This window comes from Periplaneta americana, chromosome 17, assembly GCF_040183065.1.
Source record: "Periplaneta americana isolate PAMFEO1 chromosome 17, P.americana_PAMFEO1_priV1, whole genome shotgun sequence".
NCBI classification, from domain to species: domain Eukaryota; kingdom Metazoa; phylum Arthropoda; class Insecta; order Blattodea; family Blattidae; genus Periplaneta; species Periplaneta americana.
In genome coordinates, this window is record NC_091133.1 from 10,700,832 (window position 1) to 10,717,991 (window position 17,160).

Sequence of the window (17,160 nt, forward strand, 5' to 3'; positions counted from 1 at the left end):
GTGTTCATTGTAGATGCCTGTTGCTAGTAGCCAGAGTTGGGATGTAGTCAATATATAGTGCAGAGCTATGTCTTCTGCAACTGGTACTGATGATTTTAATTTACTTCTCTTTTGGTTTATGGATGAACAGTTTAGAAGAATGTGTTCCAGATCTTCTTCATGATTGTTACACCGCAGACAAGTAGGATTATCATAAAGGTGAAATCGGTGTAGGTAGAATTGTGTGACAATGTGACCTGTTCTTGCTCTTGTTAAAAATGTTGGAACATGTCTATGTTTGAATATGTCTGGGCAAGTTTTTGTACGTTTCCGGATCATTTGGTTTCTTTTGTACGGACTGTAAAATTTTTCCTTTGTCAGAAGAGAGCCAATTGTTGATCCATAGATTAAGAACTTTATAAAGGTTTGACAGAAAAGAAGACCACATTAGCTGTAATGATAGGCTTTGAAGCCGCTTTTGATAATACTCCTCACAGATCCATTTTATTATAATGTATGAAACTTGGTATCAAAGGTAGAATGTTAAGATTTCTACATTCTTTTCTCAATTAAAGATATATTTATCTATACTGATAATAAATATGGGAAATGCCTGTTATTATTCAGTTGAGAAACTTTTATCATCCAGTCTGCTGTCGAAAAATCTGAAAGTTAGAATTTATAAAACAGTTATATTACCGGTTGTTCTGTTTGGTTGTGAAACTTGGACTCTCATCTTGAGAGAAGAACAGAGAATAAGGTGCTTAGGAAAATATTTGGGGCTAAGAGGGATGAAGTTACAGGAGAATGGAGAAAGTTACACAACACAGAACTGCACGCATTGTATTCTTCACCTGACATAATTAGGAACATTAAATCCAGACGTTTGAGATGGGAAGGACATGTAGCACGTATGGGCGAATCCAGAAATGCATATAGAGTGTTAGTTGGGAGGCCGGAGGGAAAAAGACCTTTAGGGAGGCCGAGACGTAGATGGGAAGATAATATTAAAATGGATTTGAGGGAGGTGAGATATGATGATGGAGAATGGATTAATCTTGCTCAGGATAGGGACCAATGGCGGGCTTATGTGAGGGTGGCAATGAACCTCTGGGTTCCTTAAAAGCCAGGCAGTAAGTAAGTAATAATAAATCTGTAACAAAACTTTTTCTGGTAATTTTCGCAGTTCCAAAAATAATTGGCGTTAACATGTATAATTAATATTGCTGAGACCAAAAATGCATTTTCTAAGTTTCTGTCTGTATGTTTGTCTGTGTATCTGGATGTTTGTTACTTTCTCACGGATAATGGCTGAACTGATTTCTATGAAAATTGGTACATAAATTAAGTTCTCACATATTTTAGAATGTAGGGTTTTTAAGAGAGCCTGAATTAAATAAATCCAAATATCTCGCTTATTATTGATTTTTGTGAAAAATTTTACATAACAAATTTTGTTTAAATACGATTTTCAATAAGTTTTATCCCATGCAAAATTTTGTTAGAATGATATTTAACTATATGTAAAAGTTTTAAAATAACAGTGCGTTTCTTCAGTGCCCTCCAGACTAATATAATGAAATGCACACAGATGACTGCACCTTTCTAAGGCGGCCTTGCATAGCAATCGGAAGATATTCATTTAACACTATTTTTATACAGATATAACTGTATTTAGTCATTCCAGGGTCCATATGGGACACTTTAGACAGCAACTTTGACAATATAATTGTCTGTAAAATTTATGTCTTTGGTAGAATATGCTCAGTGATAAATGATTAATTTTGTTAAAATATGAAAGACCTGCTTCAGAGTACTGTATTATATGGGGCAGAAGCACGAACTCTGAACAGACTACAAGCTGAGACATTAATGGTGGTGGAAATAGATTTTTGGAGGTCAGGAAGAATATTAAAAAAAGATACAATCTGAAATAATACCATCATGGAAATTATGCAGGTAGTCAGAAATATTTTAGAGAGAATAGAAGGAAAATGTTTGACTTTGTATGGACATTTGAAATGGATGACTGAGAAAGAATACCATGGAAGATATTGAATTTTATGGCGGGAGGGACGAGAGGAAGAGATAGGCCACGAGAATGTTGGTTGGATGGGGTTTGGCAGAGCATGCTGTGAAAAGAACTAATTTTTTTTATTTTAGTGGGTTATTTTACAACGTTTTATCAACATCTTAGGTTATGAAGGTGATAATGCCAGTGACATGAGTCCGGGTCCAGCACCGAAAGTTACCCAGCATTTGCTGATATTGAGTTGAGGGAAAACCCCGGAAACTTGCCTCGACCGGGAATCGAACCCGGGCCATCTGGTTTCGCGGCCAGACGCGCTAGCCCTTACTCCACAGGTGTAGACAAAGAAATAAATGATAAAGTTGTTATGGACGGGGACTTTCGGCGACAGCAGATTGGTTTGGGTTCTAGGGAGCACATTGTATAATGGACCATTCCTAATAAAATTATTATTATTATTATTATTATTATTATTATTATTATTATTATTATTATTATTATTGCAGCTGCTGCTTCTGCTGCTGTAGGATTTTCCTTAGTTTCCTTCATATATTCTACTGTAATATAAGTGGCTTTGTTCCACATAAATTACGTCACTACTCCGGAAAGACCGTGGGCGACTACATATACGTGAGAAAGCTCTGCACGATATTAAGATAATAAATATAGTTTAAAAATAAAACACTCTAATTTAAATATTAAGAAATTCTAAATACTCAGAGGGGATGAACAAATAAAATAAATTTAATTTAGTTATCTATAGAGAAAAATTGTTCGGGGACTTTGTTCAAGTTTTTTCGGGGGTATTTCTCCACGATTTGCAAGAATAATACGGTATATTGAAATGTTCGTTCTCCGGTACTTTTTGTAAAGATATATGTAATTATACACAAGTCCTACGTAATTAGGTGATAATAAGTGAATGAGTTCTGAAATCTGTGCAGAGACTAGACAAAGCATGTAACTTGAGTGAAACAGCATCAAAGCGCACAAATGGTTCAGAGTAGCGTGGCACAAACGAAGTCCAGATGTATGTGGCAAGTTGCATGTCGCATTCTGCAGGCTGCGCTACTGCCATGCTACTTCAGTGTGAATGCTTCTATTTGTTTACATTGGTTTCAAAAACAGTAGTGTGCAGCGTGCATCCACGTTGCACTTGCCATTCAACTTCGGTGTGAAAGCCACCTAATAGCGATATATTGTAGCTGTGGCTCGCGAATGCGAGTTTGCCTTCAGGAAATATATAGTTGCTCATGTACATATGCAGATACTACAATTTTGAATGCTGTAGTTCAGAGATAATTAATCAAGGAACGATCTTAAACTTATATTTTTCAGATTGTTATGCTGTGCTGTTTAGAGTAGTAATTATGATTTTTAAAATAATAAAGTTAGAACAAATTTTTTTCATTTTCTTGATAGTTTTAAAGTGTATAAATATTGAATTTCATTTTTTTAATGTGCCAAACCCCAAAAATAATTTATATATAAATTCGAGTACCAAGTGATGTTATGTAACAGTGCACACATAATTTTCGTTATTTCAGAAGAATATAACTTCACGCTTAATGGAATAGTTTCGGAAATAAAAAAATTCGTGTCTCTTTGATCCCTGGAATACATAAAAGAATTGGATCATTTACAGTAAGGTAGTGTTTTGTCAGTGTGCGATTTGACGTGGAATGATTCAAATTGAAAACTCCACTGTAGGTAAATTGAGCTTCATCACCAAACAAAATGAACGACTGCAAAACACACACAATCACCATTTATCCACTCACAAACACTGCATTCGTCTAGCATAGTCCTCTGGCTGTAGATGTTGAATTTACTGTTAATCATAGTGATACATTCCCTACATTCCCTCATTATTCATTGTTGTGCAAATTTTACTTTGACGAACAGGCAGTCGTCTGGATATGCTCCTGGTACTCGTGTGTGGCTTCGTTGTACCATACAAAAAAAAATTTCTCGTTCTTCATTCTCGGCAACCAGACGCTCACATGCCATCGTAGCACTGGGGGTTGAACCAGTATCCCGCAATGATAGAAACATGCTAACGAAAACACCACGTGATGACTTTCTACAATCTGGAAATGTCCTACGATATTCGTCCACAACATTTGTAGAAGTTCCATCACAAAATCCATATACCCTACGTATATCATATCATCGTACTCGATATTTGAAAGCTGAAATGGCATTCTTGCCAACGAAATGCATTGGAAGACAGAAAGTGGCTTTTGTTTTACCGGTGTAGTGTTATCTCTAATCCTAATCCCGATGTTACAAGAGACTGTGTCACTGCTATCAGTGTACAGGCAGCTGTAACACACACAGCTCGTAAGGGAAGGTCAGAAACATGTGTCACAGAAGAACGAACCGTGAGCCGATCCAAAAATATTCAAAATTGGCACGATCTTTGTTACCTGTACCTATTCATCCTGCATAGCAATTCATGCTATTTTACCTGAAACCTGCTGGTTGTGTTTACAGAATCTGTTGTGTTAATGGTCGTATGAATGATCATATCAAATAATATTTTCCTGTTCATATGTTTTTATTTATTATACTCCAATTTTACAGAGAACCCTATTTTACCTGAGATAGATATGTTAGGGTTATAAATACATAACAATAATAATAATAATAATAATAATAATAATAATAATAATAATAATAATAATATGATATTGATTAATGAATTCCCCTATTGAATTAATCTTACGTTTCAATTATGGAATTAATACAATTTTACAAATCTATAAATTCAGCAGATCTGTACAAAGTTTTATAATTTATACACATGAAAGAATGAAATGCAATGAGATGAAATTAAATACTAAAATACGATCTTATATTTCAATTAACAAGTTTCATTAAATGTATACTATATTATAACCTAAGTAAATAACTAATCCTAATATTCACTAGAATGTAGTTTAAATTACTGTGGGTTGATATCTCTGGAGACGTTACACAGTTTTCCATTAAACAATGTTGTTACAAATAGTTTCTAAATTTTATATAACATATTTATCGGAATCTATTTTAGATTATTATCCTAATTTATTTCTATCAACTGTTAATTTAAATATTTATAGCAAAATATATAAGAAAAAACTATTGAAAAAAATAATAATAATTCAGTGGATATATACAAATTTTATCATATGTTCAGATTACAACTTTTGTGAACGTAATTTACATATCTCATAAAATCTTGATAACAGCATTTATTTCAGAACACTTGTATTGGTGGGGAGTACTTGGTATCGCACCTGTCTAATCGACAAACTAGTTCAAGACGTTGCAGTTCAAATTTGTGACACTCAAATAACAAATGTTGGACTGTTTGCAGGGAGTCATCACATGCACAAATATTTCCACCTTCTGTTTCTACCTTGAACCTTTCGAAATAGCTACCCAACTTGCCATGTCCAGATAAGAACTGAATAAGAACAAAGTTTGGTTGCATTAACTTAGATTTTACTCTATCGTAAATCGTAGGGAAGTATAATTCCCTACTTAAAGCCCCCTTTGTGCTGCGAACCCAGTCATCATTCCATTCATTAATTACACGTTCTTTTAAACGCTTCTTCACATCAGACATAGGGCATTTTATGTACATATGCTCCAGATCCGAAGCAGCAGCCTGTTTCGCCAACACATCGGCACGTTCGTTTCCAGTTGTTCCAGCGTGTCCACGAACCCAACATACACAGACATGCGTTGTATTCCTGATGTTATTTCTTATTTCAATTGTGAGGGGATCCAAGATATATTTATTGTCTACTGCATGGATTGCTGCCTGAGAGTCACTGTAGATGCGAGCACTGTGATCATGTTCTGCGCACCATTTCACCGCTTCCTTGGTAGCGTAGAGTTCCGCCTGGAAAACTGTGTTGGTGGGAGATAGACGGATGAGTTTTGTATGCACTTCTATGCCCTCACAATAGATGACAAATGCACAGCCAACGCATTCGTTAATTCTTGACCCATCTGTGTAAATTTCATACGTATGCATATCGCTACAGTTGTGAGATTGATAGCGGTCGTGCTGTAGTCCCGGATGTCCTGCGGCCAGTTCATATGTTTGCCTGGGAGAAATCGTAGGAATGAATTGAGGTTTATTGTTTAGTATTAATATTTTACCAGAATTAAATAATGTACTTAAAAGCCACTATAGCCATTAGAACATAAAATATTTGTATATAAATAGTACCACAAATTGTATATAATTGAGCAAAGAGTGCGTCATGGAAAGCATCATTTCTTGATAAATGTAGAGGGGGCCCATATATATGTATAGACACTTCCAGGTACAAAATGTACGAGTAAAAACTTTCTTGCTAAATTGATACACACGTCAATTGATGGTAATGAGACGTGTTTAACAACTGCTGTCAGAATAATGCTTGAAGTGCTCCTCACTAGCATCCAGACACTTCTGGGTTCGATGAACAAGCCTATGTGCAGCATTAATCATTGTGTCCATTGTGATTATTGCACACGACACTTCAATTTCTTTATGTAGCTCCACTAATATAGTTGGCTTTCTGTTGTACATCACATCTTTCAGGGTCCCTCATAAATAAAAGCTGAGTGAAGTTAAATTCGTCCTTCACATTGACTGGTATGGTCTTGGTGATAGTAAGGTAGTGTGCCAGCTTGTTGAAAATAAAATAACTTATTCCCATAGAGTGCACGAATGGCAGATGAAATGGATGTATGGAGCACGTCAAAGTACACATGCCAGGAATTGTTCTTGAAAAAAGAATGGCCACATTGAATTACAGTAAATTCACTCATTATCTACAAGAATGAGTGGATTTTCTGGAGTCCAGTACACACAATAATAGTGATTCTCTCTACCATCCAGCTTAAATTATGTTTCGTTACAGCAGTCATTTTGCTTGCAAACTCCTCCTCCTCTTGTACCTTTTCCTTGAATGACAAACATACAGCCATATTTTTTATTGTCTTGCCAGTTACACTGCTGGTTCCGGCATTCATGCGTATAACATTGTCGTTTAATAGAATATCACACTACATATTTCCACTGTGATTTAGTTAAACTTTGAGAATCCATGTAATATAACATTTGTGAAATGTGTATACCCCTCTGTGTTGTAGTGAAACAAGAAAATGCTTAAGCATTGTGAAGCTGAGGTGATTTGTTATTGGATAATGAAGCAGGTGTATTAGCTGAGACATCATTCTTGCAATACGAGTTCAAATCTTAGGGCTTAGAAACAGAAAATCCCATAAAATATGAGCTCCCGACCTGTCTTCTCTTACTGATATTTCTACTTGTACTTGTAGGATTTATAAGTAAGTGTATGGCATAAAAATCGATTTACTCCAAATGTAAAGTCGCGCCATCTTTCCGTTCTATTTCCTCTTTGTTTTAGGAAGAGTTGTGTGTCCAGGACACAGTAAAGGATGAGCTGAAACTGGAACTTATGCCAGAGGAGAATGAGATTGTGACCGATAGGTGAGTGTTTTGTATGAGTCATCGCTGTTTTTTCTTTCATTGCTTCATTAATATTACCACATACAACATTAATTTGCAAAGTTTTACTGCATGGGATGGTTTGGTCATGTACTAAGAACTGGTTGGAAAGAAGGCCAAGTGCAATCAACAGATGGGAAGCACCTGGACGACACAGGATATTATGGAAGAAGGAAGACTTTATGAAGACAATTATTAGGAATGCAATATTATACAGGGTCAATCATAATTATGTATTATAAAGTATTGCAGATTATTCTATGCACCAAAGCAAACATTTTGTCATATACACATAAGATAAGACAAGATAAGATAAACTTTATTATCAGTGGCATAAATATGCATAGACATTGTCAATAAAATACATTTAAATACATAAAAATTACAATAAAGTCAACATAAAATACATTAGGCAAGAGTTCAAAGGACCACATGTGCATTCTCTAGACTGTAGAGACACAATTGTATCAATTTCTTTTTTATATACTCCCTGAATTTAAGAGTATTATTTATATATTTAATATCCTCAAGTAAGCTATTGTAAATTTTAATACCAAAAATCATGTAAGTTCTGCTAATATTTGTAAAGTGGTGTACTGGAATACTTAAACTTTTTTTAATGCGAGTATCATACATATGAAAGTCAGAAAGATTTGAATAAATTAACTGCAGGACATTAAAAATATATATACCATAAACAGTAAGAATATTATAATGTAAAAAATATTCCCTACAAGCGGTTCTACTATCAACACCTGCTATGCACCTGACAATACGCTTCGTCCACACCTGTGGAGTAACGGTCAGCACGTCTGACCTCGAAACCAGGTGGCCCGGGTTGGAATCCTGGTCGGGGCAAGTTACCTGGTTGAGGTTTTTTCTAGGGCTTTCCTTCAATCCAATACGAGCAAATACTGGGTAACTTTCGGTGCTGGATCCCGGACTCATTTCACCGGCATTATCACCTTCATTTCATTCAGACGCTAAATAACCTAGATGTTGATACAACGTCGTAAAATAACTCAATAAAATAAATAAAAAACAATATGCTTCTGAGTCATAAAAATGTCATTCAACAGGGTTCCAGATCCCCAAAAAGAAATGCCATATGAAAACCTTGACTCAACTTATGCAAAATAAAAAGACATTAATACATCATAATTAATTATAGTCCTCAAAATTCGAATTTGATAACAAATAGTGTTAAATAAAAAAATTAAACTTATACAATGGGGTCTCCCAGACAAACGATAATCAAATGTAACACTCAGAAATTTAGTAGTTTCCCATTTACGTAAGTATTGATCTTGAATATAACTATTAATGTTCTTCAAATTTTTCTTTTGAGAATTGTGAAAGTGAATACATATCCCATCTTATTAAAATTCAAGAAAAGCAGATTATTATCAAACCATGTTTTGAGATCTTTTAACAGTTCACAACAGGTTGTCTCTAAGTCCTGTTGATTTCCATCTTTAAGAATAACAGACGTATCATCGTCATACATACACATAAAGTAATTTTCGAAGTTCATGAGTAAATCATTAACATATAAAAGAAACAATACAGAGCCCAAAACAGAGCCTTGAGGAACACCAACATCAATATGTACATTCTGGGATCTATATTTATTAGTACAGTTATTTATTTTATGATCCTTGTATAATATTTCCACATATTAATATCTGTTTTCAAGATAAGAGGCAAACCATTTCAACACTACCCCACGAATACCAATCTTTCAAGCTTAGCAAGAAGAAGATTATGATTCACACAGTCAAAAGCTCTGCTGAGATCACAAAACATTCCAATAGGAATTCCATTGTCAAGAGCAGACAAAATTTCATTGAATATACTATAAATCACAGCATTAGTGGACTTTGAGGGTCTGAAACTATGTTGAATATCGACTAAAATATTAAACCTATCCAGGTACTTGAGCAGTCTGTCTAACATGCAATATTCAAAAACCTTATAAATAGTATTACCAATTGCAATGGGACTATAATTTTTCACTTTCAATTTATCAGATTTTTTAAAGATTGGAACAACTTTATTAAGTTTTAATGCAATTCAGATCATGTCCTGCTGATAAGCGAAGTAGGTATTCGTCTGAAGAAGATAAGAAGAAGACAGGTGACGAAGAAATTAAACATGGAAAAGGTGAAGAACGAAGAGGACAGAAGAAAATTTGAAGCAAATTTTCAAGAGAAAGCAGCTACATTAGAATCCACACCTGAGAATAGTAATGAGTACTGGACTCATTTAAAAAGTTGTATACAGACAACAGCAGAAGAAACAATAGGATACACGGAAGATTATTATTATTGGGTTATTTTACGACGCTGTATCGACATCTAGGTTATTTAGCGTCTGAATGAAATGAAGGTGATAAGGCCGGTGAAATGAGTCCGGGGTCCAGCACCGAAAGGTACCAGCATTTGCTCGTATTGGGTTGAGGGAAAACCCCGGAAAAAACCTCAACCAGGTAACTTGCCCCGACCGGGATTCGAACCCGGGCCACCTGATTTCGCGGCCATATGCGCTGACCGTTACTCCACAGGTGTGGACTACAGGGAAGATGTGAGAATTAAGAAACCTTGGGTCACAGGGAAAATGTTGGAGAAGATGGAGGAGAGCAGAAAATGGAAAAAACATGAACACAGAAGAAGGTAGAAGAACTACAGGAAACTAAACAACGAACTAAGAAGAGAAACTGATAAAGCAAAAGAAGACTGGATGAAAGAGAAATGTGAAGAAATAGAGGATCTAGAGAGAAAGGGAAGATATGATTTAATGTACCGCGAAGCAAAATGTTGGACTTCACAAGTAAGAATAGGAAATCCATGTGGTTGATGGAGGAAGACATCGGAAATGAAATAACAGAGAAATAAGGAATACTAAACAGATGGACGAAATATGTAGAAGATTTATATGAGACAAGGTATTGTCCAGATGGCTTAGCTATAGAAGAGGAAGAAGCCGTATCGAAAGACGAAAAAGAATTTTCTATTTTAAGCAAAGAAGTTGAACTAGTGCTTAAGGAAATGAAGAATGGGATAGCAACAGGAGTTGATGGAATCCCCATTGAATTATTGAAATGCTTTATTGAAGACAAGAAGGAAATTCTATCATAATGCAACGAAATATGTGAGAAAGGTGAATGGTCTGAAGAGTTTACAGAGACAGCGTTCATTCCTATATCAAAGAAAAATAATGCCAAGAAATGTAAGCAGTTCAGGACTATCAGTCTAATATCGCACTCCGCGAAGATTCTCTTGCAAATACTGAATCGATGGAAGATGGAAGAAGAGCTGCAAGAAGAGCATTTCGGCTTCAAGAAGGGAAAAGGTAAGAGAGATGCAATTAGACTGCTACTGACAATCGGCGAAAGATACTTAGAGAAGAATAAAGAAGTGTATGTAGTACTTGTGGACCTAGAAGTGGCTTTTGTCAGAGTGGATTGAAATAAACTGATGGGGGTCCTAGAGAAAATTGGTATGAATTGAAAAAGGGAGAAGACAGTTCAGTAATCTTTATATGAAAGTCAGGATAGGAGAAGAAATGAAATTGGGAGAGGAGTAAGTCAAGGATGTCCTTTATCACCTACCCTGTTCAACATCTACTTGGAGGATTTAGTAAAGAACTGTTTTCAGAAAATGGAAGGAGTGATAGTAGGAGATAGAAGAATAAAGTACATAAGATTTGCTGATGATATGGCAATGTTAGCAGAAGATGAAATGATACTAAAGGATATGCTACTGCAGCTAAATGACTGCTGTGAACAGTATGGGATGAAGATAAATGCAAATAAGACGGGAAGCATGGTCGTAGGAACAAAAATACAGAAGATAAAGTTTACGAATTTTAAATGAGGCAGTGGAGCAAGGGGACAGCTTCAAATACTTGGGGTGTACTATAAGCAGTAACATGAGCTGCTGCCAGGAAATCAAAAAGAGAATAGCAATGGCAAAGGAAGCTTTTAATAGAGAAAGGAGCATCTTCTGCGGACCTCTGGAGAAAGAAGTAAGAAAGAGACTAGTGAAGTGCTTTGTGTGAAGTGTAACATTGTATGGGTCAAAAACATGGGCATTACGACGAAGTGAAGAGAAGCAAATAGAAGCATTTGAAATGTGGATATGGAGAATGATGCAGTGTGTGAAATTGACAGACAGAATAAGAAATGAAGCTGTGTTGGAAAGAGTGGGTGAAGAAAGAATGATGCTGAAACTGATCAGGAAGAGGAAAAGGAATTGGTTGGGTCACTGGCTGAGAAGAAACCACTTATTGAAGGATACACTGGAAGGAATGGTGGACAGGAGAAGAATTAGGGGTAGAAGAATATATCAGATGATAGACCACATTAAGATATACGGATCATATGAGGAAACAAAGAGGAAGACAGAAAATAGGAAAGATTGGAGAAAGCTGGGTTTGCACTGAAAGACCTGCCCTTGGGCAGAACACTAAATGAATGAATATGTAGATTTCTTTTCTCTTCTGCTAACTTACATTCCAAATGTTACATTGTCCTCAAATGTTCTATTGAATTGTTCATTATGGAAAAACTCTTGATACTATAAGATATCACGAGGAAAATTACCTTCAGCATATTTCTCAGCTAATGGGAATATCCAACATTTCCATATAAGTATAAGAATACGTCATATAATGCTCACAGAAACACTCTTGATACTATAAGATACCACGAGGAAAATTACCTTCAGCATATTTCTCAGCTAATGGGAATATCCGACATTTCCATATAAGTTTAAGAATACGGCATATAATGCTCACAGAAAAACTCTTAATACTATAAGATACCACGAGGAAAATTACCTTCAGCATATTTCTCAGCTAATGGGAATATCCGACATTTCCATATAAGTTTAAGAATACGGCATATAATGCTCACAGAAAAACTCTTAATACTATAAGATACCACGAGGAAAATTACCTTCAGCATATTTCTCAGCTAATGGGAATATCCTACATTTCCATATAAGAATACATAATATAATGTTCACAGAAAAACTCTTGATGCCATAAGATACCACGAGGAAATTTACCTTCAGCATATTTCTCAGCTAATGGGAATATCCAACATTTCCATGTAAGTATAAGAATATGTCATATAATGCTCACAGAAAAACTCTTGATACCATAAAATACCACGAGGAAAATTACCTTCAGCATATTTCTCAGCTAATGGGAATATCCGACATTTCCATATAAGTCACTATGACTTTTCTTGCATTGAAACCCTGTAGCTCTACTGTAGTGGAAGTGCACCAATTGGTCACGTATTTAGGAAAACGTATACATTTTCTATTTAGATTTTGACTTAGAATGCATGATGAAAAATTGTTCCTCATCTCTTTTTTTTTTCCTTCAATCGAAGCATCCTTCCACTTACATGAATTATTATGATAGTTCGTAAACAGCCAATATTGAAGTTCCTAAAGACCCATCATCATCAGTGATGACCAAAATATTTGGATTTTATTTATTTAATACTTTACACAGCTTCATTAGACATTGCAGCCCGAAAGAGCAGAAGATCGTCATCTGGCACAGTTCAGATCAGTTATACAAAATATATCACAAAATTAGTCCAAGGCAACAACTGTATGATATAGATGAGCGAATAATTTTGCAATTGTTTTTTACTCGAGACTTAGTTTCGCTTTTTTTTTTCCAGCAGGATTATGACACGGCACATAGAGCAGTTTTTCTTGAAAACAATTCACGAAGTGTTCAACGATAGAGTTATTGGTAACAACATATGGTCTGCTTGCGCCTACAATCTTACCCTGTGATTACTAACTCTGTGGTACAGTAAATAATGACGTTGTCAGGACAAATTGTCACACTTTATGCGAAGTGAAGAATAACAATCGTTAAAATATTAATTCATCTGTCAGGGAGAACTAAGAACGATGATGAGCAATTTTACAATCAGATGTGAGACATGTGTGGAAAATGAAAGTTCACGGTTCCTTCGTGCCATCTGTGAATATGTAACTTATGTGGAAGTAGGTACTACAGTTCAAGTTGGTTGTAAACACCATGATTACTGGGACAAATCCACTAGATTTATTTCTAACAACATTTAGCCTATGTGTAGATTCTTTGAAAATTTATGTTCTGCATAATTTAACAGAGACAGATTTCCACTGGTTTCCAGTAATGTCATTAGAAATCATTAGAAACAAAACACTGCGAGAGGCAAGAACTAGAATCCTAAGTAAATAAGGTTCTCTTAAGATAACTGAAACTGTCGAAAAACCATCAATGGGGTCAAGACATTCATAGAATATGTCACCCCACATTGCACTCGCGGAGCTAATCTTTTCTTTAATTTTCATTTCTGTATGAGGAGGTGCGTCGTGCACAGCTTCGGACAGATGGGTTAAAAAATTGGTGTTCTATCTAATCCATAGTCTTTGATTTGGGTAAGAGCTGCACAATGGTCAAGGCCAGGTTTAGGTATAGTACCGCTCCTAGGCAGTGCAAAAATTTGCCTCCCCCCCCCCCCAAGTCCCACATACAGGTTTTGAGCAGCTATTATACAAGTCATGTTTAGTTTAAATTAGTTTTAAATGAAATGTTACAATGCAGTATACAATTAGTTACTGAACTCAAAATACATGAATCTTACTTATGAATTATAAAGATTTCCTTCGCAATTTCTTCACAGAGAAAGCATTGATGATGTCATCAAGTCGATATGATGAAGCACACCAGACTCGATGTGAAGAACATATTCAAACTTGTTCATTGTTGAAACAAAATTGATTTGTGAAAGGCAGGCTGTGGTTTATTTTTAAACATTAGTTTTGTTGGTGGTGTAATTATTACGAGTATTTCCTACTACGATAGGAAATGTAGAGAAAATTCAAAAGTAAACTCCAATTCTTTGCGGAATAAGCCTTTCATATCGAATTATATAGTGCACATGCTGTAAAGTGATTAAATAGTATTGTTGACGATATACGAGTATATTGGAAATGTAACTGAGAGTTGTGGTTACTATTCATAGCGATAGGCCTAAATAATAAACACATCCAATATGATTTTTCACAATGCATTCTTGTTTATACGAGCAGTTAAATTTAAACAGTTTCAGAGTATAATAACGTGATACCATACCGACATTGCAATATAATTTTATTATGCAGCTGCATACTTTCCTTTTACTCTCGTCGCTACCGCGACAATGCGATAACAAAACAATATTTGATTTCCACAAGGTGTTCAAGAACAAACTTCAGAAAAGATTTACCAACAAGTGTTCTAAAAACAAATTTCACTGTAAAGTGAAAAAAGTAAAGAAAAAGGAAGAGAGAGGGAGAGAAAATGCCGCCCCTCTGGAAATTGCCGCCCTATGCAACTGCATACATTGCCTAGGCCTAAGTCCGGAACTAACAATTGTTAGACACATTACCGATACTTTCCTGTCGGCGGGAATTGGCACAGAGGATACACGCAATGATTTACTACACAACTGGCCATATGATACACTAAACATCTGCCAATCAACACGACAGCAGTAGTATTCACCAACTTGGGCACAGCACTTTCCCAATTTAGATCCTGCATTCTTCACGAAGAACAATTTTTTTCTTTTATACAAGTTTATACAGACTTCTTAATTGTCTTGTTGCGTAATTCCCCATTTCGCGGCAATATTCGCATTTTGTTCACAAACGATGTAATCACTTTCCGGTTCACAGTTTCCTGCAATGTTGAGTATGTGCTTTGCAGGGACATAAATACATTATAGTAAATGCATATGGGAGAAATCTATAGTCGAAAAATGGTAATCTGAACTGAGTGAACGCAAAATTCCCAGGGGTCTTGGGTGAGTTTCCCTGTTACGACATATTTGTATCCTTTACTCCAGAGCGTAAACGGAGTTATGGTGGGGCATGGGGGGGGGACTGCCCCCAAACTTGTCTGACCTTTTTTTCATATTAACGTTAGAAAATATTCAGTTCAAGAGATCTCTTTTGCTTTTGTTTATGATTAAGTTTCTTTGCTTAAATTGACGAATTAATGTCTTCAGATCATGTGTCTGTACTACAATATTTATTTTGAATTTCTGAATGTTTATGAATTTCCATATTTCGTTTGAGGAATGGAAGCAATGTAATGCTTCTTTTGTAACAGCCTGTAGGCCTACTCATGTCTTAGAAGTCTGCAGGTGTTCAGACCGCCACTTGGAGAAATGTGAATAACATGCTGCACAACAATGCAGAAAAAAGAAAAGTGATCCCTATATAATGTGTAAGCTTAAAAACGAGATAAATTAATTAGAGTGTACATTTCATATCATATCTTCAGGAAGGTAAGCTCCATATAAAAAAGTTTCTTTTAACACTGTTACGTAGTTTTACTGAGGTATATCTAAGAGAGAGAAAAAAGAGGGAGATAGTTTTAAGTTATGTCGTATTATAATTTGAAGTTCAAGCCCTATACAATTCGGTGTGAAACATCGCGGATATGGATGTAACACTGTAAGAAACATGCCTCCCGAAATTACCTTTATTAAGTGATCATATTCCCAAATACTATTCTGTACCACGGTCAAGCTGTAATGGGGGGGAAGAGGTAAACGATGTCCCCCATAACCCCATTATATGGGGATTCTATGGTTTTGTTTTGCCCCTCTCTCCGCCTATGCTCCAGAGCCATTCTCTCGTTTGTAATTTACTCTGCAAGGTTACTACTAAAGAGTCTATCATTATACCAGAAACAAATGTGTTGGTTATAATAATTTCAAGGAAAAATTGTTCCGGGGCCGGGTATCGATCCCGGGACCCTTCGCTTAGCGCGCGAACGCTCTACCGACTGAGCTACCCCAGGAACCATACACGACACCGTCACAATTTTTCCTTTGTTTCCACACAACTCAAGTGAGCTGACAAGACGCCAGAACTCAACTATGAGTGCACACAATACTCGGTGTCACTTAAATTGTGGTTTTCTGTTAACGTATCACAGTAACGAATATATTATGCAAATCTGGCTTTCAAAATTGTGACGGTGTCGTGTATGGTTCCTTGGATAGCTCAGTCGGTAGAGCGTTCGCGCGCTAAGCGAAGGGTCCCGGGATCGATACCGGGCCCCGGAACAATTTTTCCTTGAAATTATTTAAACCTTCTTTACAGGGAGCTATTACCTGAAAGCCAGATTTGCGTGTAGGTTATAGTTCTGAGATATTGAAGAAAATTAGTGAGGATATTATGGTCAGAAGACTCTTTATAAAGAGACTTAGCAGGAATATGTGAATTTATTGCGTCAGGAATACAGTTTAAATTCACTGTAAATTCTTCAGTGTCTTCACTGCCTTCGAAACCCGATGACCCTACTTTATGATAAAATTTGAGGCCTTTAGCAACATGTCACTGAAGAGTTGGAACGCGAGTCTGGCGTTTATTCTCTGAAAGTACGAGGGTTCTGAATTAAATGTTGTCAATTTGGGACATACCCTTAGACCGGCACATTCAGATAAGTCTTCCTCAAAAAGTCTCCTATAAGAACTAAAATTGATATTTTTCTCCTTGTAAGAGAGTTGGACTTTGTCATGGAAATAATTTCTTATGCATTTCAATATGTGCACAAAATCTGAGAC

The 17,160-nt window shown here is 35.9% G+C and overlaps 1 protein-coding gene and 1 non-coding gene across 7 annotated transcripts in view; one reads left to right on the forward strand and one right to left on the reverse strand.

Annotated features, from left to right (window-relative positions):
• The window catches only part of LOC138693140 (zinc finger protein ZFP2-like), a 59,813-nt gene that overhangs the window by 38,849 nt on the left and 3,804 nt on the right, over positions 1-17,160 (forward strand). For 4 of the 6 annotated variants that reach the window (XM_069816802.1, XM_069816803.1, XM_069816804.1 and 1 more), the window contains one exon: positions 7,423-7,505. In XM_069816802.1, coding sequence (XP_069672903.1) covers positions 7,423-7,505 — 83 coding nt within the window. Of the gene's footprint in view, positions 1-7,422; positions 7,506-7,586; positions 8,359-13,224; positions 14,857-17,160 lie in introns of those variants that run through there. The other 2 variants (XM_069816806.1, XM_069816807.1) reach the window with 2 other exon arrangements.
• On the reverse strand, positions 16,319-16,392 carry TRNAS-GCU (transfer RNA serine (anticodon GCU)). The gene has a single exon. It is a non-coding gene; the product is annotated as a tRNA-Ser (tRNA).